This window comes from Sinocyclocheilus rhinocerous, unplaced genomic scaffold, assembly GCF_001515625.1.
Source record: "Sinocyclocheilus rhinocerous isolate Xijiao unplaced genomic scaffold, SAMN03320098_v1.1 scaffold1880, whole genome shotgun sequence".
In the NCBI taxonomy this organism is placed as follows: domain Eukaryota; kingdom Metazoa; phylum Chordata; class Actinopteri; order Cypriniformes; family Cyprinidae; genus Sinocyclocheilus; species Sinocyclocheilus rhinocerous.
Genome location: NW_015635022.1, coordinates 481,071 through 507,973, shown reverse-complemented (window position 1 = coordinate 507,973; position 26,903 = coordinate 481,071). Strand labels below are relative to the sequence as shown.

Here is a 26,903-nt window from a genome sequence, read left to right as displayed (position 1 = left end):
GTGTATTACAAAGTTACAAAACAGATTTCAGTACTTCAATAGGTTGGTATATTAACATTATATCAGTTAATGAAATTACGGTATTTAACTGTAAATTTAAGTTAAAACCATAAAACCTAAAACGTTGCTACCAAATTTTTTACGGTAAAATTCCGGCAACCACAGCTGCCGGTTTTTTACCGTAAATTTTACAGATTTTTTTTTTACAGTGTATAATGCATTGTCAGTCGGTTAGTTAATTGATTGTTTTGAAACTGTTTCGGTAAGGAATAAGCATTTATTATTCCACAAAAAAACTACATTCACTAGGCTTTTTGTTGTTTTCTGGAAAAGAGGTTTTGAACTTTTTGATGCCAAAGAACTTAAAGGGGACATCAGATGCCCATTTTCCATAAGTTGATTTGATTCTTTAGGGCCTTCATGAAATGTCTTCAACATACGTTGGTTAAAATTCCTCAATGGTCGTGTAAAACAACACCCTTTTTACCTTGTCAAAAACAGCTCTGTTCACAGCAACCCATTTCAGTGCATGTCTCTTTAAATTGAAACTGTTTCGGTAAGGAATAAGCATTTATTATTCCACAAAAAAACTACATTCACTAGGCTTTTTGTTGTTTTCTGGAAAAGAGGTTTTGAACTTTTTGATGCCAAAGAACTTAAAGGGGACATCAGATGCCCATTTTCCATAAGTTGATTTGATTCTTTAGGGCCTTCATGAAATGTCTTCAACATACGTTGGTTAAAATTCCTCAATGGTCGTGTAAAACAACACCCTTTTTACCTTGTCAAAAACAGCTCTGTTCACAGCAACCCATTTCAGTGCATGTCTCTTTAAATTATATGATGAAATGATAACCCCACCCCTCTGTTCCGTGGGGCATGTGGACACAAGGTGCATGAAATGCTGCCTTGGACTCCATATATGTCTCGGAGGTTGTCTTATTCAAATAGCTAGCTATCTAGAAACTGGCTGCAAATTGAAATATCACTGGATGACACAATTTCAGGCTCAGACAGCGCATAACAAACTGGCTGCATGTTTACTTTTCAGATTTTCTGAGCAGGCAGAGATGCCAGAAACCTAACTAAATGCAAAAAAAAAAAGAGGAGAATTTTATCCGTTGTCCCCTTTAAAATATACAGGCAATTTATATATTTTTACTCATTTATAATGTGTAAGGAAAATATTACCACTATATTATTTAATTATCTTTTATATTTTTACTGTACTAAAGTCAAAGCAAATTATTACCTGTAAATGACCTGCATTAAGCTAATCTTTTTTCATACCTGTTGCATATATTTTTTCTTATCTATTCATTAATGTTAATGCTATTGTTGTTAGTTATCTTCAATATATATATATATGTATATATAATGGAACTAGGGCTGTTGATAAAATAAAATCATTAGAAAGGAAAATGAACAGGCGGCAATATCAAATACAGTAAGTGTATTAATAATGTATTAATGTCAACTTTGACAAATCTAAAAAGAGTTTCTCTCACTTTTTAAAGATTTTATATTTTATGAAATACATGATTCTGATTGGTCAATATTTTTGTATAACGACTATTAAACTATTTAACCGTTGTCCCTAACAACCTATTTCCTATGTACAGTGACTGTGCTAGTTTCATGTTTTGCATCTCTCTGCTGTATCTTTCTCTCACATAATACAATAAATTCAACCTAATTCAAAAATTCATGTCTGTTTTCTATATATTTGACAAATAGACACGTGCTAAGCAGGATAATGTACATCTCCTTTATTATTGCAAAATAAACCCTTAGGGAAGATTACTTTGTCTGGGTTTAATCTCTACTATACATTATCCATTACTTATTTTACCACTATAGATTGTATTGTGTGTGTTTAATTGGAACTCAGCCATGGATACTATTGTATGATTTGTATCACAGTCCATGCCATATTTCTTTCTTCATAATAAATCTGATTACATAAGCACTTTTGTTTGGCCTATATTCCCTGCTGGAACTCCATTTCGCATCTGTCTACAATTGCTGGCGTTTATGTTAACCATACGGGGACTTTTCCTGACATATGGATAAACACTAATCAGTCTCACTATTGCTTTGCATGGTCTGACACTGAGTGTTCTTTAGTAGCTGATGTTAAATAAATTAAAAGTCCAGTTGATGTGTTAGACTTTAAGACTGCATGTGCTTCCATTATGTGCTATTGTGAATTTGAGTGGTTTGTAACTCTTGAATGATACGCTTGGTCACGATGCCTCAAGCTGATAATCTCCTTCTTGTTGTTTGGTGGTAGATGAGAAAACTGCAGGCCAGAGCCAAATTTAGCTTGATAATATTGATCAAGGACAGACATTGCTGCTAGTGTCATGCCGTGCAAGCTGGTGTGTATCAAGTAAACACCCCCTGTCCCCCAAAGGTGCGAGTCTCTGTGTGTAATGTTGGTGAGTATGTGTGTGTGTGTGCATGCTCTCATTTTTACTGCCATCATCTGCTGTTGAACAGCAGCTGCAGAATAGTGGAGGTTTCCATGACAACCAGGGATCACAGTTGCACAGGGTTCAAATCACACATGTCCGCTCAGATAGAGAAATAGACAGTACATTCACATAAAACGTGAGCGTTTGTAATCTGTATGCTATTATGTCTTTACATTTGTACATTTATGTACATTTATTTAAAGTAAATGTTGATGTATTTTAACATTGATGACAGTCTGTTGAAAAGGCTAGGTGAGTTGAGTTAGTTGGTGACCCGTATAAAGTGTTTTGATAAAAAAAAAAAAAAAAAAAAAAAAATATATATATATATATATATATATTGTCTGGTTGTTTCCATACACTAGTAGTAGCTATATGTACATTAAATTTCCATATATGAAATATATTGTCATATGAAGTAAAAACATTATAGAAACCTATTAGGAAATGGAAGACATGTAAAATTGTTTAAAAAACTTATATAAACAGACATTTTGTTGCATATATAAATAAAATATATATTGGTCACATATATGGTTGCTACATATAGTACCATCTAAAAGAATTATTAATTTATGTACTTATACAAATTTTATAATGGGAATTTCATATATGACATACACATATACCCAGATAATGTACATATGTAAAAAGTTTATATTGCCTTACAGGTGACATATATGGCAATATCATATAGAGCAATATATATCATATATTGAATTTCCGTATGGGTTGTTAGCTGGTTAGGCAGCGGAAAACCAAGCTGACCAGAGGTGAGTGAGTTTGCTGTACAACGACGTAACTTAACCAAATTAACTAGCTAGTCACTAGCTTCCCAAAACTGTAGTAACAGTTGCACATCCATCGTTTGAACCATGTTGGTTAAACAGTTTTGTAAATGATGTAAAACGCAGATGGTGGAGTTAATTAATCAATTCAAGATCTCAATGAATGTAAAATGATCATAGTTAATTTACACAAACTACAGAAAGTCGTTCATTTTTAAAAATCATGTTATGTGATTGGCTTACACTTTACTCCCGTACACATGTGGCTCATTCAGTCAGCAGCATTGTTTCTCCAAGCAACGTACTTTCTCTGAGATGCTGTTGCTACTTCACATTTTGTTTTTGTTCCCCTTTGTTTTGCTTTATTTGATGTTCAGTTCATCACAAATTCCTTCCTACGTAATCCTCCAGGTTTCCTTGAACATTTATGCGCATGTGCACTCTTTCAATATGGTGCTGACTGTTGACACGCTAAAATATATAGAATGTAATGTGTGTATTCTGTATATGTTTAAATGGAATGAGAGATATAGATTGTACTGCACATAAGCTGTTTGGTAACATGTTAAAGGACCAATTCTCATTATTAACTAGCATGCATATTACATATTGGCTGTTTGTTAGTACTAAGCACATATTAATGCTTTATTCTCCCTTAATCCTACTCCATACCTAAATCTAACAACTACCTTACTAACTTTTAATTAGCAGCAAATTAGGAGTTTGAGGCAAGAGTCATACTTAATAGTTAGTTAATAGTGAGAATTGGACCTTAAAATAAAGTGTGAAACCATTTTTAATGTCACAGTAACAGGAAACTATCTAACCACAGGCTGAGAGTTGTAGTTCCAACTACACAAGTTTGTGATGCTGTTTATGAATATTCATAGCCAGCATTGCCCATCTAGAACCAGGTATGACCATCTGGATTTTTCTCTGTTGTTGGAAGCCCAAGGTACATCAAAAAATACCATGGTATTACCATCATGACGTTGCCATGATACTAAAAAAAAGTCATTTTATTGTGTATAAACAATACCATAGTAAGTGGTGTAGGTGAAGTAAATCCAAACTATAGCAAGAAAAAGATTATTCTCTCTGTTCTACTATAATGATTCAGTCCACGGAAGGCGAGCGTAGTGAGAACCCATGTGCAGTTTTATTTACAAGTGATCCAAACATCCAAACAATAAACGAAGACTTGACTAGACTTGACTTGAACAGACTTAACTAGGCATAAACAGACTTGACGAGGCATAAACAGACTAGACTCATCGACAGCGGGTTACAACTTCAATACAAGCCGAGAGACAGTGGCACCATGATGGCTACTTATAGCAAACAATACAGGTCACATGACAAGAACAAACCAATGGGAAACAAGACACATGACTAAGACAACCAATCAGAAAACAGAACTGATAATCACATGACAAGACAATAACCAATGAGAACATGACACATACACAAGGCAGAGATACATGAGGGCAAGAGAAACATGACACTGACAGCATGAATCAAACTAAAAAATAAAAGACATGAAAGCAAGAACATGAAACAAACCCAAACACCACATTACATCTACCGAGTCACTGCAGTAACTAAATATGGAGGCAGCTGCAGAGAGAAGCCGAGGAGGGTCTATAGACGCACATGCACACACACTCATAAAGTTTCTAAACAAAAAGACCATTCAAACACAGATCTCTAGTACAGCAGCATACCATGTGCAAAATATTACAAAGAAACATTAGATGCTCTCATTATTACAGACATGTGCAGGGAGAGAGAGAAATAAACAGCTCAATACTGGAGCTCCCCTTGCAAAAATGACTGTGGTGCAACCATGGCATCAAATGGTAATAAAAATCAGATGAATGATTACCATATTCACATATCATTTGCATACCACGGTAGTAATCTAATACATGTAAAAAAAAAAAAAAGTGTGTGTGTCTTCATTTTAATTTAGGAGAGAATTAAATATTTGAAAAAGCAGCATTTGAATGTTGCGTTAATGTTAAAAGCATTATTTTTTCTAATTCACATTCTAATTTTTAATCACAAAAGATCTGAGAGAAAAAGTCTGAGATCATGCTATAATTTGCGAACCTCTTGTTGAATGCTCTCTTTAGTGTGTTTATTTTTAGTGTGTTTAATTATTTTTTTTACATAATGTTCCCTTATTTTAGAGTACATTCTGGGTGGAGGGTGGGGGGCTGGACTCGTTGGATTTAATAAAAGAGAAGAGAGTTGTGAGCTGACAGCGAACCAATGAGAAGAGATAAAAGTCGAGTGGTAATAGGATCTGTCATTGAGGTTTAATAATACGCACACATGCACACAGATTGAGCAGGATTACATCGAAAATAAGCCTTATAGCTGGTTGTATGAAACTTAAAAGTAAGATATTCTGGAGAAGGAGGATCAGTATTATTAAAGCTGAAGCATAGTTTATTGCCATAATAAATACATGATAAGATGGATGGATGGGTGGACAAACAGATGGACATACAGATAAATACTTTTTTTTTCTAGTAGCCCTTATCTCTGGCCCTTTTTCCTGTGATCCATATAATATTGCTTGCAGAAATCATGTGTATCATGGAAATGACTGATCAGATCATTACAAGCTGTTTATTATTCATTATTCCAGTGTTAATCCTCTCCAGATGTTCCATATTTTCATACAGTGCGTTGACATAAATTTGATTCTGCATCAGTCATGGGCTGTGTTGATGATTGCAGTTTTTGGAATGGTCTACCAGAACTGGACCGTATAAGATAAAATGAGGATGTTCAGATTTTGGCTTTTACGTAGCAGTCTTGTGATTTTAGCACCATTTGTGGTTGCTTTCAGTTTGAGCTGTTAGCATTATAATGCAACACAAAATCATGCAGAGCTTTCACTTTGAATTTTATAGCGGCAGTTAGTGTGAGTCTTATCTCACATCTAACCACATGGATGTTATATCAGCTTACTGGGCTGCACATGTTTCAGGCTTTTAGTAAAGGGTTTTTGGCCTGAGCACAGGGCACAGGTTCAGCCTGAGATCAGTAGTGAAAGGTAGCAGTGTGCGTAACTGAAATACATGCAAAACCGTTGAAGATTTTGGTGTTTTTTAAACTGTTGTTGAAACAAGTCTCTTATGCTCACCAAGGATGCATTTATTTGATTAAAAATGCAGTAAAACGGTAATATTATGAAATATTATTGCAATTTAAAATAGCTGTTTTTTTTATTTGAATATATTTTAAAATGTAATTTATTTCTGTAATGCAAAAAGCTGAATTTTCAATCAGTCATGGGCTGTGTTGATGATTGCGGTTTTTGAAAAGGCCTGCAAGAACTGGACCAGATAACCCAGATGAGCATTTTCAGAATTTATGTCTTGTGATTTTAGCACCACTTGTGATTGCTTTCAGCTTGCGCTGTTAGCATTATAATGCACCACAAAATCATGCAGAGCTTTCACTTTTAATTTTATAGCAGCAGTTAAAGCGACCTTATCTCACATCTAACCACATGGATGTTATATCAGCTTACTGGGCTGCACATGTTTCAGGCTTTTAGTAAAGGGTTTTTGGCCTGAGCACAGGGCACAGGTTCAGCCTGAGATCAGTAGTGAAAGGTAGCAGTGTGCGTAACTGAAATACATGCAAAACCGTTGAAGATTTTGGTGTTTTTTAAACTGTTGTTGAAACAAGTCTCTTATGCTCACCAAGGATGCATTTATTTGATTAAAAATGCAGTAAAACGGTAATATTATGAAATATTATTGCAATTTAAAATAGCAGTTTTTTTTATTTGAATATATTTTAAAATGTAATTTATTTCTGTAATGCAAAAAGCAGAATTTTCAGCATCATTACTCCAGTCTTCAGTGTCACATGATCCTTCAGAAATCATTCTAAAATGCTGATTTGGAGCTCACGAAACATTTCTTATTATCAATGTTATTAGTGGTGCTGCTTAATATTTATGTGGAAACTGTGATACATTTTATTTCAGGATTCTTTGAAAAATAGAACATGTAAAAGAACATTTTGTAACAATGTAAAATTCTCTACTGTCACTTTTTATCAATTTATTACATCCTTGCTCAATAAAGTGATTTATTTCTTTCAGCTATTCAACTTTGCACTTCACTGTAAACGTTTACTTTAAAATAGAAAGTTAAACACTGAACAGCTAAACATTCATAGCTATGCACATTTACCGCGAACAAAAGCTTTAAAGCATAGCTTTGTGTACGAGTGACTGAAGCATAAAAAGAGCTGAAAGAAGTAAAGAAAGAAAGTCTGTTTCTCTTTAAAACTCTCTGGTGGCACGTACTCTCTTTGAGTGCTGGACGTATATCTGACTGTGAGTCGGTGCTAAAGCATGTCCAATGAGGTGAAGCCACAACTATTAGCTCTAATACACTCTGCGGTCTCAGGATTACATTTGGGCCAATCCGTCACTGAAATCTGGCTGCACACCACGGTGGAAGAAGCTCAACAGTCAACTTGCACACCACAACAGATTTGATCACAAACCCCAGATTCCCTCAAGACACTGTGCATACAGGAAAACTGTTACATATTTAAAATCTGGTTGGGTTCTGACAGTCATATTAAGCATATGCCAAATGCTGCTCTCATAACTCAGTGTTGATTGAGTTGGTCACAGTTCTGGCCTGGAGAGCCTGATATTACATATTGTTTAAGGTGAGTGTTTTAACTCTCAGAATTGTTGAAAGGACACAGAGGAGATTTTGAAGTCAGGACATTTATATTCTGAGACTTTTCAAAACAAGCCAAGCAGGTTTTCTGAGGACAGAGAACGTCCACAAAAGCTACAAAACTGATTTGGTTATTTTTCTGTTTCACTTTACTTGTTGCGAAATGTTTGTTTGTGTATGCATTTGATGATTAGAATGTTTGGTTATAGTTTTGAGAGCCTAATGTGTCCTCACAAATATTGTAAAACCTGGCTCAAGTTATGTCTTAATTAAATTTTAAATAATGCAAGAAGGTGTAAGACAGATCTCCATGTAAATCTGCCTTGTGTTTGCTAGCCCCGCCCACAGTGAAATCTCATTGGTCCAAAATGCTTCTTCTCAAAAATAGAGAGTATCTTAGATTGTGTTGGGTTACTCTTAACTAAAATGTTTTTGGTAATTGAAATAAAGCTTAAAAATACAAATACCAGATTACTTAAAATTAAAACAAGCATCTAACTGAAATTAGTACTAAATTAAAATATAAGTGTCTGTGTTTGATGGTGAGAGAGTGTTTGGTTATAGTTTTGAGAGCCAAATGTGCCCTCACAGATATAGTAAAACCTGGCTCAAGTTATGTCTTAATTAAACTGTAAATAATGCAAAAAGGTGTAAGGCAGATTTCCTCCGCCCACAGTAAAATCTCATTGGTCCAAAATCCTTCTCCTCACAACGAGAAATTTTGAATGGCTTTGATTATGTTGGGTTATTCCTAACTAAAATGGTTTCGGATAAAAAAAAAAAAAAATACAGATTATTATAATTTTATTTTTTATTTTAAGCCTATAGGAGATTTTTACAAGAATAGGTGTGACTGTGAGTGTTTGTGTTGACACCTGCCCATGCCTGTGCATTTCTACATGTGTCAGATATCATATTCTTTACTCTAGTTCTCTATGTCTTCTGTTCACACCTAAGGGGGCATTCTCATTATATTAAACATCAGGACCTGTAGCAACCGCATACATGGCGTACATCAGTAGGCTTAATTATCTAGAGATAAATCTCTTTTACAGAGGGGAATAGGATCTAACAGTGTTTGCCTGGGAGACACTTTGGAGCGCTGTAGGAACTGAAGCAGACACCTCCAGGGGAGGTGATGAGCTGACAGTAGGAGTCATCTGTAGGGCTCCAGGATCAGATTGCAGGCAGTGCTGTTAATTGCAGGCGATGAAGGACAAGACGGATCCTGAAGGGTGAAGTGTTGACCTCTAGCTGAGCTCCGCTGCATGAGGACTTTCAGGACAGTGAGTAAAAGATTTAAAGGGGACATAATCATGGAAAACCAGATTTTCGTTGCTCTTTTGAACACACACAAAATGCAGTATAGACATATTTTAATATTCAAGTTCCTAAGTTCTTCCAGAAAATTTGAAATAAAATTCAAAAACATCTTGTTCAGAAATGTATATGGTTGTGACATCACACAATGCTGTTTTGCGAACAAAAATAAATAAATAAATAAAATAAAAATTCTCTCCGAATAATAATATATTTAAATATATTTTTATTATTTAAATAATACTATGAATATGTAATAGTAAAATTATAGTAAAAAGTATTATTAGCAAACTCTTTTTTTGTTTGTTTTTGTATTATGAAATGGCTCAATGTGATTATTTTTTTAAGCTTTTTTTTTTTTTTTTTCCCTGCGCACATGTGAGGTGATAATTTTTGGAGCAGAGTGGTCAGAAATGGACCCTGAAAGTCAAAGCCGCTTTCTGTCTCTCTCGTGTATCTACAGATGGCAAGCAGGATAAAAGCTCTGCAAATAAAAGTGTAATCCCATCCTCACATGGGTCGACGCTCGCTCGCCAGATTATCCTATCAGAGAGAGAGAAAGAGAGGACGGGGAGAGGGAAAGGATAGTGTAAATGGTAAAGGTGAGGCAGGAATTGTTTTATTCTTGGTTCCTATGTGGATAAAGAGGATATTATTATATTATTATATTAATAATAATAATAATAATACTACGTTAAGAAATATATATACTACTACTAATAATAATTTTGGATTTTGAACGCCATCCCTTAACATATTGCTTCCGATTGCAGCCGAGTAGGTTTTGAAGCAGCATCAGTGTGTGGTTGTGCATGATGTTAAAGTTACTGTGAAGTCAAAGATTACATACATCATTGGCTCATGGGAACTGGTTGTGTAATGCTAGCTACTCTTTTATATAGTTTTACCTTGAAGAACAATGCAGTACAAACATCATTTAAAATGCCTCTGGTGCTAAAGTCTCTCATATTAAAATATCACAATACATGGGCCAGTGCTCTGATTGTGTAATACTGCAGGACCTGAGCACAGCAGCCCAAACGCTTGTATTTTTATCAGCTTATGCAGTACTGAGCACTATGTCAACACGGCGTCTACAGGTCAAAACACACAAGCACACATGCCGGGGCCCACGCAGTGCAGTCTAGGCCCGAGGGCCAGGATGTGGAGGTGGATAAAGACAGAGATGAGGAGGAAAAGAGAGAATGCTGGTTCTTTGGATAATGTCCCACAATATGGCATATATATTACCAAAGGCTCAAAATATGGTAGGTTTTCTATTCTGCAACATATAGACACAACAAATAGTGTCCCTGTCGCCAAGAACCACCTACACAACAAACAATGCAGTGCTGTTTATCTGAATAAAACATTTGACATTTGAATATGAATTGCATGGGAATTTTCATGATTAAGCAACAAAATGGGCCTGCAACTTTTTCTTTTTCAATAAATGGTCAGTGAAAAACGAAGTGCATAACCTTCAGAAAATATTGATTGTCAATCTCATGAGAGCAAATTATATATTAGACATTATTTGTTTTCAGTTCATTTTTCAACATTATATTATTTATTATTATTTATATCAATTTTTAAATAATTAAGAAAAACAAACCTTGTATGTCATTTTGTCATTTTCAAGCACTTAAATAAACTCAAACTAAAGAACTAAAAAATGATTTTTAAGAAATGCTGAATGGCAAAATGAGTTAATAATAATAACAACAACACACAGACATATTTCACATATATCACACAGATATATTTAATTTAATGAATTAGATGTGAATTTAATTCAGTAGATGTGAAATCATAGTTGTATGATTTCAATATAACATATATTCATAAAGGTCGAAACCTCTGATATTGGAGAGACCGACGCATCTGGGCAGTCGTGGCCTAATGGTTAAAGAGTCGGACTTGTGACCCAAAGGTCTCGGGTTTGAGTCTCGGTACCAGCAAGGATTGTCGGTGGGGGGAGTGAATGACCAGCACTCTCTTCCACCGTCAATACCTCGACTGTGTACCATATTCACAGAAAATGCCACATAAGTTTAGAAAAAAGAAATGTAATACTGACAGGCAAAACCAATCAAATCATATTAATAAGTAGTTATATAAAAGAGAATTCAATCACTTATATGGCATTGGGTCATTTATCGCACCGAAACTGTGATTTATCGTGCCCTGTTAGTTTCAACGAACAGTGTTTGGTGTGCGGCCTTTTTTCAACATTCTTTGTGTAAATATGCATGAAAAGAAACAGTTCCAAATCTGACATAGTGGTTTTTCTTTGCAGGGAAAAAAAAATCATCTGTTTCTGCATCTGGTTCTTGGTTGGTTTGGACTCCACCTGTGACGTGGTGGGGGAAACCCCAACAGGGAGTTTCACCAGGGGGCTGAATGCCTGACTGATCATGCATGGCTTATAAAGCTCTGAAATGCATTAAAACATGGACAAATCCCCCAACTAAACTTACAGAGAATCCCTTTCAACTCTAAAGAGAAACTTGGCAAGAACCCCTCAACAATAGGCAAGCTCCAAGTCTGGTATTACTTAACTATGAAAATACACATCCAGTGCAGTGAGGCGATTTAAAGGGATAGTTCGTCCAAAAATGAAAATTCTGCCATCATTTACTCACTCTCATGCCGTTCCACAACATATTCCCATTAAATTATGAACATGTTATTTCTGAATGTTCAAAATGTCCAGTTTTTAAAAACGTTTTTCATGGTTATGTGAAGGATAAGGGAACATTCAGTTTGATCATTTTGTAAACGTAATTGGAATGTTATTTTTAAATGTTCTCGGAACATTCTGAAACGAGTAGTAACCTTTAAAAAAAGGTCTAACTAAAACGCTTCAGGAAAAAAAACTTTCCATGAACGATGTATACATATTTTTGTACTATCCTTTTGAGAATGTTATTAAAGACCAGACAACTGAATGAACATTATATTAAGGCTTTAGGAAGAATGTTTGTTCATAACTTAGAGAGAACCTTGCCAGAACGTTAGCCAAAGTTCTGACAACGTTCCTGTTATCTAGTTTAGCGTCCACACCAGTGCATGATAGCGTTGTGTTTATTGTAAATGCGCCACAGTTCTGTCATCTGCCACTTTAAATGCTCAAGCTCTTTAATTTTCGGGTGGATTCTGATTGGCTATCTATGCTTTTTTTATCATTTATCAGCTGGAGAAAAATTCTCCAAAGTTATTCCAACGATATTATTCATCTTTGGCTTTAGTTGTGGCGTGGACTTATATACTTAGTTATCTTTATAGTTCTCGTGCTTGATGTAAACGTCTCTTTATTGTAAAAGAATAGAAATAGGCAGTTTTCTGTAAATGCTGTGCAATGTGCTAGTAAGCTAGTATTTGGACATAACTTATAAGACTAGCGACATTTGTGAAAAGAGAAAAACTCTGCTAAAAAACACGAGTATCTACATTTTCGATAAATCTTACTTATGCTCTGTAGTTTGCTTATGATAAATGAGCCTTGTGTTGTGGTGGCATACAGAGCGCTTCTTTACAAACAGACAAAGCTACTTTTTGGCTTCTGAAAGAGTTTGTTCCAGCCAGGGGGTCAGATCACTGCTGCTTTTAAGGCTATTTAATCATATTGTCAGGTTCCTCAGTCGAGACAGTTCCCACCATTACTCATAGGCATGGCTTCACAAATATAAACTTATGTATCATCTGTCTGGACCCAGGCTCAAAGGAAAGAACAATGATTGTTCTGTCTCTGTATATCTAATTATAGATTTCAAAACACAAAGTTAATAAAAGGTCCAGTAAAACTGGGGATCAAGATGTTTCACCTTTGGAGCTACCATTTGTTGTACCGCTTGTTGTATCTACGTCCAATCTGCTATAGCCAAGTAAAACTAGTGTGTATGTTAGACTGTCCAACCATTTGGGATCAGTAAGATTTTTTATGTTTTTTTTTAAAAGTCTCTTATGCTCATAAAGGCTGAATTTACTTGATCAAAAATACAGTAAAAACAGTAATATTTCACCACCAGAACGGTCAAGCATAAGAATAGTTTCTTCCCTCAGGCAATCCATCTCATGAACAGTTAACTTGGCAATAAACGTGTAATACACAACACTATTTATTTATAACACATTTATTTATTTAACACAAAAACTTGCATTTGTACATAACACACCTGTACACACAAATACCATCTATTATCTATTTTGTACATTGTGTATTTTTTTATATATTTTTTGTATATTATTATTTCCTATTTACTTATCATATTTTTATTCTTTTTATTATCTGTGTCTTGTCACTGTCATCCCTTTAGTCAACAGTATGTCTAAAGGGGACCAACAAAATAAAGTATAACCGAATTATTTAGCAAGCATGTTTGACCTTTAATTTCTAACCCGATCTCATGAAAGTGCGTATAAATAGTACGCCAAATAAAAACGAAAACTAGTGGTATTGATATGCAAAAATGGACTTTGGCGTGTATATGCTACGCGATGGGTAAGATTAGGGTTGTGGGGTAGATGCGTATCATATGTATGCATAAACTGCGTATCATATGCACGCCAACAAATTTCGTATCATATGCATGCGAAAACTGTGTATTATATGCACGCCAAACACGTGCGTAGCATATACACGCCAAAGTCCATTTTTGCGTATCAATACCACGAGTTTTCGTTTTTATTTGGCGTACTATTTATACGCATTTTCATGAGACCGGGCTCTAATTTCTCAGCAATTCCATTCTCTTCAAAATGTTGCACCATGACTGTAAATTGACCTGAAAAGGGTGAGAAGACCTGAAATGGCCACTACAGTGCCCCTTGCAGCAATACCAACACGTATTTGCTGTGCATTCTGACACATTTCAGTATTCAACAACACGTTAAATAGAGCTTGTATAGCTAGAAGCATTTACAATTGTGTACTCGCCTTGTGTGTTTCGGGCCTAAAGCTGCACTCAGACACCCAGTCAAATGACTGTGAAAGAACATGGGCATTTTGTTTTTGTTTTTTAGTCAGTATGAGTCAAGAACGCATTTTTGACTCTCTGTCGAAACCTTTCTTTCTATGTCCTTCTCTTGTTCATCTTTCATTCTATCTCCATTTTATCTAGTTATACTGTGTCTAGGCTTTCATGTGCCTGTCTGTTTGCTCACAGCACTCGCTTAAATAATATATGACATGAATGACTTTGTTCTGATCGGAGGTCATTTTCTTTTTTAACAACCTAAATTAGAAAACCCACCATACATATTCTAAATCTCACTAAAATCATTTTGCAGAACAAAATTTATTTCAAGTGCTCTTCTTGTGGAAAGGGACATGGCACTCCACAAGGGTCAGTATGCAAGATATGAGTCAAATGTATTATTATTATATAAAGTCAACAGGTTTTTCTAATTGTGTTTACAGAGGAAAATAACTTCACGACATGCTGCAGTAATATCCCAAATCCCACATAAAAAAAACCTCACCAGTGACTTTTAGGATCACAGTACTAATCATTTTTGTCTTATTCTAAAGTACCCAGAACTGAAACTAAAGATTTATCTTACCCCATAAAGTCATTATGTTTCATAAATACAATTTCAGACCATACAGTAAGTGGGGTGTTTAGCTTAGTCACTGGGCACAATTTGGTTTAAAACAATATGCACTGTGAAAAGTGCTATACAAATAAACAGACTATATTTGACTGTTAGTAAAATGAAAGTAAATACAGGACTATTGTACTGTTTCCAAAAGCAGCAGGTGGTACAGTTCCGTTTTATTATGGGAACATCGGATCATCTTTAACTGACACAGTCACATGACCAGCTTGTGTTTTTGGAGGGTGTTTTTCTTTTACACAACTAAGATCTGTTTAACTGACAAGTTGATAAAGCCATGATAACACCACACCCATAATAATCACAATGCATACCCAGAGAGACACGTCTAACATGTTGTGTGTGTGTGTGTGTGTGTGTGCCGCATTTGTGTACATGTATGTTTCAGTGTGTGTGCAGTTATGTGGTATGTACATTATACACAATGCAGTACTTTTCATCTTAAGACATCACAAAGAATCAATCAATAATCTGTCTAAGAACAAATCGCACATAGGTACGCCTCTTATGATTCACACTCCAATGCGCTGACATAAGCTGGACAAATATAGCGTAGTCTTGTGCAGCCACACCTTCTGCTTCTAATAATAAGGTCCGGTCCACAACCCAGCTTGTTCTGTCCACAAATTATTTTTGCTGACATATAAAGTGACTAAACACTATTTGTACTGTTTTATGTGTTAGCTTATCTGATGATAGATTTTACCACAGTATAAGAGACCAGTGTGGACAAATGAATGAAAACAATGGTACAGTGTTATTATTGTTCCCTAAAACTATTAAAAAAAACATTTTAAATAATTTAAACAAATAAATGTTTAAGATAATAGATGGAATAAAATAGAAATATTACAAAAAAAATTTGAAATGTTGCCTTGCCAGCTATAACTCAAATGAAATAAGTTTAAGCACTAAAACTGAAATAAGTATAAAAATAAAATAAAGAAATATTTAAAACAAACAAACTGAAAATGTAAAAATAAAAGATAATTCAAAATATGTATAAATACTATAATAGTTTATAAATAATACTAAATTATCACTACAGTGGTGTGACTTTATAACTGTAAAATGTGCATTGACTTTGCGTTTAAAAATCCTGTCCATCCAAAAGCTAATAAATACAGACATAACTCAGAAAACAAAGCATAATATTCGATAATATTCTGCTCATGAATGGTTACTTATATAACATATAATATTTCAAAGATTGAGTGTCACCAACTTGACAAACTTTAGCAAACCATCAATAAATTAATTGTAAAAAAATAAAATAAAATTCTTATTCTTAAAATGCAAGCAGATTGTTTGTTTATTTATTTGTTTATATTCATATTTTATGCTATTAAATTGATTGTAAATTTATGTATGATTTACACAGAAATTTGCTATGCTGTTTTTTTCATGAATATGACCCAATGTATCAACACAGGCACCTTGTAAACACAAACATGGACTGTTGGTGTCTCATCTGATACTCTGAGACTGAGACAAACATGATGCACTTCAGGACTGAATACAATAATTTTCACAAGATATATGTCCTGACTCACCAGTGCAACTCTGCTTATGTAATATTAGATGAAAAGGCTTAATCAGATGACTGATTCTGTTTGGAGGCTCTTTTTTAACACGTGTTTGTGTCTTCCAGAGTACCGCAGTGACCTCAGAGCTTTTATATCACTAGCTCTGAGAAACAGAGGTCTATTTTCATACTCATTCTGTGAGGTAATGGCAAGAGAAATGGAGGGTGAACTGTATTGCATAACAGCTTTAAGGACAGAAATATACAATAAAACCTTAGTGTGCAACTACTGCACATAGTGAACATTTAACCTTTTGGGAGCACTTGGGGGTATTGCAACACTATGACTTCTTGTATTAAATACAAAATTATGATCTTACTAGTCTATATTTTTACTTGCAGCACATATAGCACATTTCTCATAAGAAGATACCGTAGATTTGTTGTAGTCTGTGAATTGTGAAGAAAATGTAAGATAAACTGATTACAATTTACTGAGGATTTTTTGCTTTTGCAAAATTGTAGCATTCATGCCAATAATTACCAGAATTACAAGGTTCACCTTTAAGTGCCATATATAAAATATAAGAAATCACAGCGAGTCAGGGATAAATCACAGCATTCCAGTCTCCGTTTCAACACTCTGAATGTTGAACACTCAGTGTGTGGGTAAGTGGTGTGTGCAGCGCTACAAAATCACTAAACAAACATCAATTCCGTAATAAGTAGAGGGTCAAGCTGTGATTAGTTGAAATTTCCCTGCTTACAGTTAAGGCAACCTGAATGAGGGCAGTCTGGATGCAGTCAAAGTCAGGTTAGCCATGTGTGTTGCAAGATTTCAGCTCATGAACTTAGTGGAAATGTTAAATGCTCCCATCAACGGCCTTGGGCTCCACAATCAGGTCTGCTGATTAATAGTCCTGAGCTGCCAATAGATCTGTGGGCTGTTTTCTTCTGGATGAAAAACACCATGGTCTTAGATGATCATTTTTATTCAAGAATACCTGTTCTATTTATTCAAGAATACCAGTTATTCTGTAACTAACCAACTAGGGCAATCTACACAAAGACAGAGCCATAGAACACACACAAAAAATAGGTTCATCTTTCATTAATGGTGCTTGCTAAGGCATGCATCACAATTAGCATACAGCCAAGGCTGGTAAAGTTATTACATTTGAATAGAATAGCATTATAGCAAAATAACATTAGAAGTGAAATTAGTAAATAGAATGTTCAGAGAACATTGAAAAGTAACATTCCCATAATGTTAGGAAAATTATAGATTGGAATGTTCCCTAGAAGAAACAAGAAACATTTTTTTTTTAACATTCAGAAATAAGATTTTTATAACTTAACGGAAATGTTAGCACAACATTCTTAGAACAATTTATTAGCTGAGCTATTGCTCATTCTTTGCTTCAGGGATTTGAATTACACACTTCACTGTTTAAATCTACATCCATGAATGAGAGCTCAAATTGCTTGGCTTCTGGAGACATCATCTATTACTTTTCTAAGTCATGAGATTGATGCTGTGCAAGGCAGATGATGATACAGTTGGAAAAAAAAATCCCCCCAAAAATCTCCCTAGCAGCGCGGAAGCAAGTTTTGCATGGGTAACTTTTCCACTCACATTTCTTTCTCTTTCTTTCTTTTTCTTTCTTTCTTTCTTTCTTTCTTGTCCATTAAATGAGAGTCAATGGGGTCCAATGTTGTTTGGAGCCCAACATTCTTCAAAATAATTGATTTTATGTTCCACAGAAGAAAAAACTTAATGCAGGTTTGGAATGATGTGAGGGTGAGAAATTACGACAGAACTATCCGTTTGACATCATCAGTATTAAACCACGCTTTCAGATTTCAGATCAGTTAAACTGCCTTGCACAGGAGTTCATTTCACATATCAGGCAATTATGTGCACCTTTTCAATGCTTAATAAACCTCAAAAAGCCTTTGAGCTATTAACAACTCTCTGTGAGTCTGACCTTCTTTAATTTGTCTGAGGCATATCAGGCAGCTGTCAGAAATGAGCCGTGAGCCATTATTATTCATTCAGTTCACAGCAGATTACTGTGATTTTTTTTTTTTGCCTCGCCATGTTAAAAAGTGACTTCAAATGGAACTAAACTGTTGTTCCCAAAGGAAAACGTCATGTTGGTTTGGGTCTTTATGTGAGTAAGTGTGTGTGTCCTCTATTCAAATGTGTGTGGGCTTGTACAGCATGTTAAAAAAGCAATCTGTAACATAATCTCCCTGATGGCCTCTTTCTGCCTTGCAAGCTTTGATTTGAATCACATGATTATGGATGCAACATGCAAGTGAATGAGTTTTGCCAGCATGAGTGGAGAATAATATAAAGAAAAATGTATATTTCCTTAAGCTGTGTAATTTACAACAAATATTTAACATTTATTTGAAACAGATCTTGGCCAGGGAAAAAAAGCCATATGGGAATATTTTACGCTGTTACTGTAATTTTGTATGTGCTGTGCTGCAAAGTGCACATGCTAAAAAGATGAGCTCATGCAGGGCCCAAGTATGGCACTATAAGTCAGTTATATTATAGATAGGTTTGCCAATTTAGGGCATTTTTATTTAGCATAAAATCTGCAAATACTGTATTTAGGTTTACTTAGTCACTTATTCATTTTTTTATGTCATACAAAATTATGTGATTGTTATTTGATTCTTGTGCCTAGCAAACATTTAAAAAAAAAAAATCATATTTCCCAGATAAATTGCATTCCAATATGATTCGATGAAGATTTATAATAAGCTAATGGATAGGACAATTTAGGTTTTCACGATTATCCATACATGATCCAAAATCATATTAAAATGTGAGTATCAAATATGATTCATCAGGCTTTTGAAGAAATGTTTGTTTGTACATTTCTCAAACATCATTGTATTGCATTGCATTATATGTTGACCATATAAATCTCAGCCATTGCACTAAATTGCATATTTTTGCTCGGTTTGGGCCTCTGAATAAAACTGAGGTGTTTTTTTCTCCTATGGTACAACCTCCATATTTATGGCAACATATGTTTTTTCCCCCCTCCATTACTTTGTCATTAATTTAACCAATTTCAACTTCATTAAGTAATATGATTCATTTTTGTTTTTAAGACAGTTTAATATAATTTGAGCTGAAATTACTTGTACAGCCAATTTGATTATACTTATCAATTTAAGGCAGCTGAACTTAAGTTTTTAAGTTGAAGTAGGTGTTTTTTTTTATTTTAAATAAATGAACCATAAAAGCTTGATGTATCAAATATGATACTTTTCCATTTCAGGAAATTTGATTTTTTTGTATTATTATTTAATATGCCAGATTTCTAATGAGGGGCGCAATTATATCCGCACTGGCATAATCTTCATAATCAGATGCTCTGTTATGCATGAATCAGAAGAGCTTTGAAACAGAACAGAATCTCAAAAATTACCTCCATCGCCGCAAACCTCCTACGCAGCACCACTAGGAGTTGGAGAGGAGTTCAGGAGAGGCTTACATAAAATAATGTTTCTGAAGGATACTCGGTCAGGGAAAGTGAGACCATTCAACTTTTAACCAGGTGAACCGGACCTAGTTGAACTTCCGGCACAGACAGCGAATTTGGGTCATTCTGATAGCTTGGACTTTTGAATTGGTCTCATAATTTATAACTTGGGTCACACTGTACAGTACAACGATCATACACATAGTACAGTGTGTATTTACATAAGTAAATACTGAGTAATATTAATGAACATGATGTCCTAAGGGTTTAATTGTTTGCAGAGCTGCTCATAATTGCGCATTGTTATTATTATGGCTGTAATAATTAATCACAGTATTGGGTATGTGATGAGTAACATGGACAAAGTAAAGTTTCACTATTTGCTTTCAACACTTAAGAAGCTGATGAATGTGGCACAAGTGTAAGAACCTTTGGCCTATCAATTACAAACTACTCTCTGGTGCAGAACGTTTAACTTTAGAATAAATAGAAAAAAGAAAATCTCTTCTCTCCTAAAAAATCTTGAGCTGGTTACTTGATTTGGAACATGCTATCTTGCCCTAGTAGACCATAAAGATGATGAGAGTTAGCCAATACAGCTTACCTGGACCAGCTAAAAACCATATTCCAAATTATGTACAAAATAGGGGACAATAAATATGCAATATAGGCAACTACATTTATGCATTTGACACTCTTTTTTTTCCCCAGTGATTTTTTTTCTCGCATTCCCGGGAATCGAACTCACGACCTTTCCGTTGCGAGCGCCATGCTCTACTGTTTACTTCAGAAAGACTAGAATAAAATCAAATCAAATAAACTACTAACCTTTATGTGAGTTTGGAAGTCTTTGAAATCTGTTCTGCTGTCCCCTGTGCAGTGCTCTGATTCCGGACACACTGTTGCCCATGACTGCTGGTGCTGCTGCTGATGCTGCTGATCTCCAAATGTTGCACTTCGAGCGCCAGGCACTATAACTCACCCTTATCGTGCCTCTCTTGATCTGTTGTTGCTATTATGTCCGTGACAAGTCGGGTGTGAACCGACTACAGATCCACAAGTTTTTCTCTGCTCGATGAACTGTCATTGAAAAGCATCAGCTGCCCAAACGCGCCCAAGCTGCAGGTGGGAAGACGCGTGTTTGCGTTTTGGGAAAACGCACAAAAAAGGCACTGAGGGAGGTTTGCAATGAACGAAATCGGAATAAACCGGATAATTTAAGTAGGTCAGCTCAAAAACGATTTGATTTGCTAACTTTTCTTCCCTCGGATATTTGTTTTGTTATCCTGCTTTGGTGAGTTTTTGACGCACGCCTTCATCGGGGATTTAACGCGCATCTGTCGCGCCTGCTTCTACTTTAGATTAGATGAAATATACTGCCCCAACCATCAGCATGATGATTCCTCATAAGTATATAATCCACTCACCTATACAATTTGGCTACTACTGAATGCTTTCGTTTAAACGGGGAAGCCAACATTTCTGTACTGTATATGAACACTATTTGCGGCAAGATCAGACTTCATCAGCTCAGGTGCCGACGCACGAACTGATGACAATGTGTCACTTATTGGCGTCAGTCAGTGACTCAACATTAGGCTACTTCAGGAAAATACGAACATAACATACAAGGGAGATCCAGAAGGGAACAGCCAAAACACGCCGTAATAGTCACTCAAAACGCATTTCAGTGTTCTTTTTTTTAAATACTATTTCAGGTATTGATGAACGTCAATATGGAATATGTCTACAATTAGAAACAAATCATCAATAATAATGTATAGTTTAAGTCCTAAAATACATTTATTTATTTATTTATTTACTTACTCATTTATTTAGCATCTATTCCCAGCTTTGGTAATGTTTTATTACTTACAGTCATGTCACAAAGCTATCTGAATCAAATTGATATAATATTTAAAATTCTTCCATATAAGGCCAGCAACTGGACTATTTAAGAAAATGCTAACACATTTAGGCTAGACACAATCTAAGTGACTCAACAGGTCTTTAGGAACTTCCACACCTCTCATTGCGTCATCTGACACCATTCAGCATGGCTAGGGACAGTGAAGTGTAATTATAAAATTATTAATAATAACATTGCCATATTATGTAATCAGCAGGTTGCTTACCTGAGTACATGTGCTGCAGATTTGGGATGACTGGCAGAGAGGATTTGTCCCAGCTTGGACTGAATCTGGGCCTGAACACGAGTGTCATAGAGAGCATAATCAAATGCCAGAAATGTCACTGGTTTGTGATTAAGCACTGATAAAGTTTTATACTCTCAGTTTGTGTGGGAAAAATTTAAAATGAACACAGTTAGGCACAGCGTTGATTTTTGTTTTTTTGTTTTTGTAGAATTATACAATCAATCAACGAACCAACCAATTAATCAATCAATCAAGTATGCATGGGTCTATGATAATAAAAAAAAAAAATCCATGCTATATCACCTTAAGATGGTTAAGCTGGTTTTTGGAATGTAGTACAATAGATGGTTTGTTACTGGTCTAAAGTGGTCTACCAGCCCAAGATCACCTAATGACCATAAATGTCCAGCAAAGTGCACTTAAAACAATGCAGAAACAGCTCAGTAAATGTCAAGGCTCCAACTGTTAAATGACACGGTTCATATATAACTCATAAAAGTTTGATGACTAATGACCACAATCCATCAGAACAGTTTTAAAACGTGTTCACCATTACCTTACAGCCAGTAGTTACAACATATCCTTACTAGTAACAAAATACATACCTTATTCAATAATAATTGTAAAAAAAAAAAAGGAGGTGATTTCTATTCTGTTAGATGTTGAAGTTTAATGATCCACTATTATGACCTCAGATAAATTAAAACATTTCCAGAATGACAGTATCCTTATGCAATTATGAATGACAAGTGACAATTTTTAAAAGGCAATTGGTCATAATACTCATTTGTCCCACATTTGCTGAGCTCATCCTATGTTATACATACTGTATGTTTAAAGGATTTTGGTTATGCTGACAGTTAATAAATATTTTTCACTGCTCTTTATTACAAGTTGCACTGTGTAAAGCTGCCATCTAGTGTAAAGAACAACACACAAACAAAGCAGGGCGCATGCACAAACAACTTTGATGAACCTTACACATTATTTACTCATTATTCTTAATAATCGTGTCTTCTCTCTGTATAATATTCTCTCCACAATATTTGGGAGCGCTATGTCCCGTTACAAGTGTCGTGCGTGTCGTTGAAGCAAAACAGGGATACTATGTGTGTTACAGTTCATTAAATACAAAACAACAACATTTTGCTGAGTTTTAGAGAGGACCGACAAACGACCACAATGGAGGTATGTTCATCTGCAACTTTTGCCGAACTGTGGGGAGACATACTAGATCTTAGAATAAGACACAGCTAAAATTTAGCGTTTGAGATGCTAATATGTAAGTTAGTTATTAGCATCTCAAACACTAAGTTTTTGCTGTGGTCCCAGTGAAATATGTTAAATATTTATTGCATTACTCTGAAGCATTTCAGTGTTTTGAGTTGTTACAGTAAAGTGAAAAGTACTGTAACGTTTTTAAAGTTCTACCATTTATGCTAGATGAAAATAGCTGAAATATACAATTATATAATTATATTTTATAGGCTATAAGATAAAATGCAAATAAAAATACAAAAACCTTTACTGGGTCAGTTTTATGGACACTCGTTTTATGAGCCTTTTCCATTTTGATAAGGTGATTTTTTTAAAAGTACCTTTTTGTACGATTGTCAACATTGTTGTAAACATTAACAACTTGGTTTATGCTTTGTGAAAACAAGTAAAGTGGGACACATATTTGTAATGCTTTTTAAAACAACACATTGGAAAATTTTCAGAAAGTGTCCCACTTTAACTGTATTCATTATTTGCTATACCCTTTTAATAACACAAGCATAAACTCATTTATTTATTTATTTTATACCAGAAATTGCAAATTGAAAACTAATTATCAGGGTTAGTCAGTTCCAGTAACAGTTCTTCTACTTCTACAAATTTATCTACTACTTACTATCTACTTCTACGTCTTTTTCTGCCAAAATACCCCCCAAAAAAACGTCTCAGGCTTTTTCACCCCATCAATCTTTTGTAAATCTTTTAATTGCTAAAAGATTTGAAGTAATGATTTGAAAGAATGATTGACCACAATCAATAAACTGTATATTTAGATAGATTAGGCAAAGCTTCAGTGTATGATTCCTTTCATTTTCCCCATGAAGCCTGTGAACTCTCCAACAGCTGTATTAAAACCAGCACCTGCTGCCGCCTCTTTGTTCTTTGTGTTTTGATCATATATTTCAGTATGTCATCAGCAGTGCTACTGCAGACTTGCAAACTGTTACAAATATGCCAGTCTCAGACTCTCTTCAACTCTTTCAGACTATCTTCAACATTTACATTGTCAGCATAGGTCCTAGGTTATCAGACAGCATCTTTTAATAATATCACTTACTGTTTACATTTTCTGATTTTCAGACTGAGGACAGCACATTTGAAACCATGGAAAAGGACATCGAGGAGGTTTTAAATGAGTTATCAGGAGACGAAAAAATTAGAGAAGTTTCATGTGGAATATGAGAAGATCGCCAAAGCTCTGCGGAAGTCCCACGAGAATGAAAAGAGACTGATGTCCAAATGCAGGGAGCTGAACGCAGAGATAGTGTCCAACACCATCAAAATATCCACAGCCATGAAACTAGCTTAAGCCACAATCACCTCCCTTAAAATGGTACATTAGCCTGAAATGACTGCACTCTAAAATGGACGTTGTGCTCATTTGTGTCTTCAGAAATAAACACGATGACCTCTGCATGATGTCCTCATATATGGTAGAACATTAGACTTAATTTCGAGCTTTTTCCACATCGTTTGCCTTAGCAAATTATCTGTTTATTTTACTGTTGATTAGGAAATTGACAAGGCCTGGAAAATGGTTGAAGCTTCACATGCAAAGGAGTTGCAGGCAAAAGAAACAATCCAGAAACTAAAGGAGGATATAATCTGTCTCAATAAGCTTATTGAAAAAGGAACTGGAGTCTCGGAGGTCCAAGAATACAGGTGAACAATATACAACTTTATGTTCAGGCTATTCTCCATTTTCCTTTTGATTCTGGTAGAATACAGGCAGTTACACGCTTTTATCTTGCAGATATTGTTTTTGTATGCCTGACACAATTCTTTTTCTAATATTTATTTTTATTCATAACTTCGTACTATGGTAAATGCGGCCTGATGGCCTTCAGAGGACCTTTTTGAGGTGTTCTGGTGGGCATGAGGAACAAAGCTTGTTCATAAACCTTTTTGAATGTGTCTAGCATTGGCGATCTGTTAAAGATTAAAGAGGACCTGACCAAGCAGATAGACAAGCTGCTGTCAGAGGTGGTGACTCTCCGGGAGAACCTCACTAAAGCCACTGATGCTCAGCAGGAGACTGAGGCTGAGAAGAACAAAGCGATGGACACAATTGCTCAGGTATAACATAAAAAACGTTGTGTATGACACCACTGGGTCTTGTGATATAACTTTATGTGAGTGTGCAGAGTGCATACGCAAGTACAAGTACATGCAAAAACAATCATTTAAAATATAATTGGCTCATTTTATCACTGGAATCAATATCAGCAGTTTTTTTACTGCTGTTTGTCCGATTTTAAGGCTATGAATACGTTTTAGGATAAATTAAAGCATTTTTTGTCTCAAATGTCCATCTGTGTCAGCAAATCAATATTTGAAGTATGGTGTGTGGAGATTGTTACTCTTCAAACGTATAAGAATTTCTAGCAGTTCCTGTCTTGTGTCTTCATATGTTGTGAGAAATGGAACATAATAAACCCTGTGAATGTGGCACTTAAACTTGTAAATTTGGACAGATTTGATTCCCTGTCACCTCCCTGGCAAAATAAATCTTAAATTGTTTACTGTGTATAGCACAGTAAGAAAATCAATAAGTGGTCTGACAAACCACTTTAAACTCTGAATGTATTCCATTTAGAAGTGCCTCTAAAAGTTAAAGGGGTGGAAGGGTTGAAAGTAATGGTCATTTGCACACACCGGCTGATGCTTATGATGTCTGTATGTCAGACAGACAGACAGACAGACAGATAGACAGATAGACAGACAGATAGATAGATATATAGATAGTGCCCTTTGTAGGTATTTGTAATTTATGCCATTTGGAACAAAACTGTCTCTCTCTCACAGCTCCAGCAGGACATCCAGGTGCGTCAGAATGAGATTCATTGGGAAACCAGGAGGAAGGAGAAGTTGGAAAAGGAAGTGAAGCAGCTTCAAACTGACCTGGAGTCCAAACATTCAGAGATTAAATCACTGACTTAGCAGAGCCAGCGTTTGCAAGATGATCAGCAGAAACTGGAACAACAGCTCCAGGAACACAAAGTACGAAACTCTGATCTAGGGTCAGTGGGAGAAGGAGTGACATAAAGTCAGTCCGTGGTCAGTGGTAGGACATCTTAGTTCATTTTAACTGCTAAAACTGTAGAAGAAAACTTTATTAAACAATAACTTCATGTAAAAGTTACAAAAGTTGTATGTTTCTGTATTTTTTAACTTTATGAACAGCATTTCCATTTGAGAATCTCTCTAGAGAAAGGGTTTGTCAGATTTAGCTAATATCTGAAGACATTTTTCAACTATTTTATCACACAGAATAGCTAGGTTGGGAACAAACGTATACACACATGCAGAACTTGTGAAAGTAATTTGTATTCTTTCTGACAGATTATAAATGAGAAAACCGGCAAAGAAATGGAACAACTCCAACGTCGCAACTCTAAACTCCAGCAGGATAATGAACAAAATGGCATCGGCCTAGAGCAACTCTCCCAACAGAACCAACAGCGAGCACTGGACCTGAAGGTACACACACACACACACACACACACG

At 35.3% G+C, this 26,903-nt stretch overlaps 1 protein-coding gene and 1 pseudogene across 1 annotated transcript in view; one reads left to right on the top strand and one right to left on the bottom strand.

Annotated features, from left to right (window-relative positions):
- Positions 1-21,307, bottom strand: part of LOC107746052 (E3 ubiquitin-protein ligase NEURL1-like) — a 56,955-nt gene extending 35,648 nt beyond the window's left edge. Inside the window, exon 1 of the mRNA XM_016560107.1 lies at positions 20,791-21,307. Within this exon, the coding sequence (XP_016415593.1) occupies positions 20,791-20,872 (82 nt within the window). The 5' untranslated portion in view covers positions 20,873-21,307. The remainder of the gene's footprint in view (positions 1-20,790) is intronic.
- Positions 21,308-23,175: 1,868 nt separating this feature from the next.
- Positions 23,176-26,903, top strand: part of LOC107746063 (cilia- and flagella-associated protein 58-like) — a 90,991-nt pseudogene continuing 87,263 nt past the window's right edge.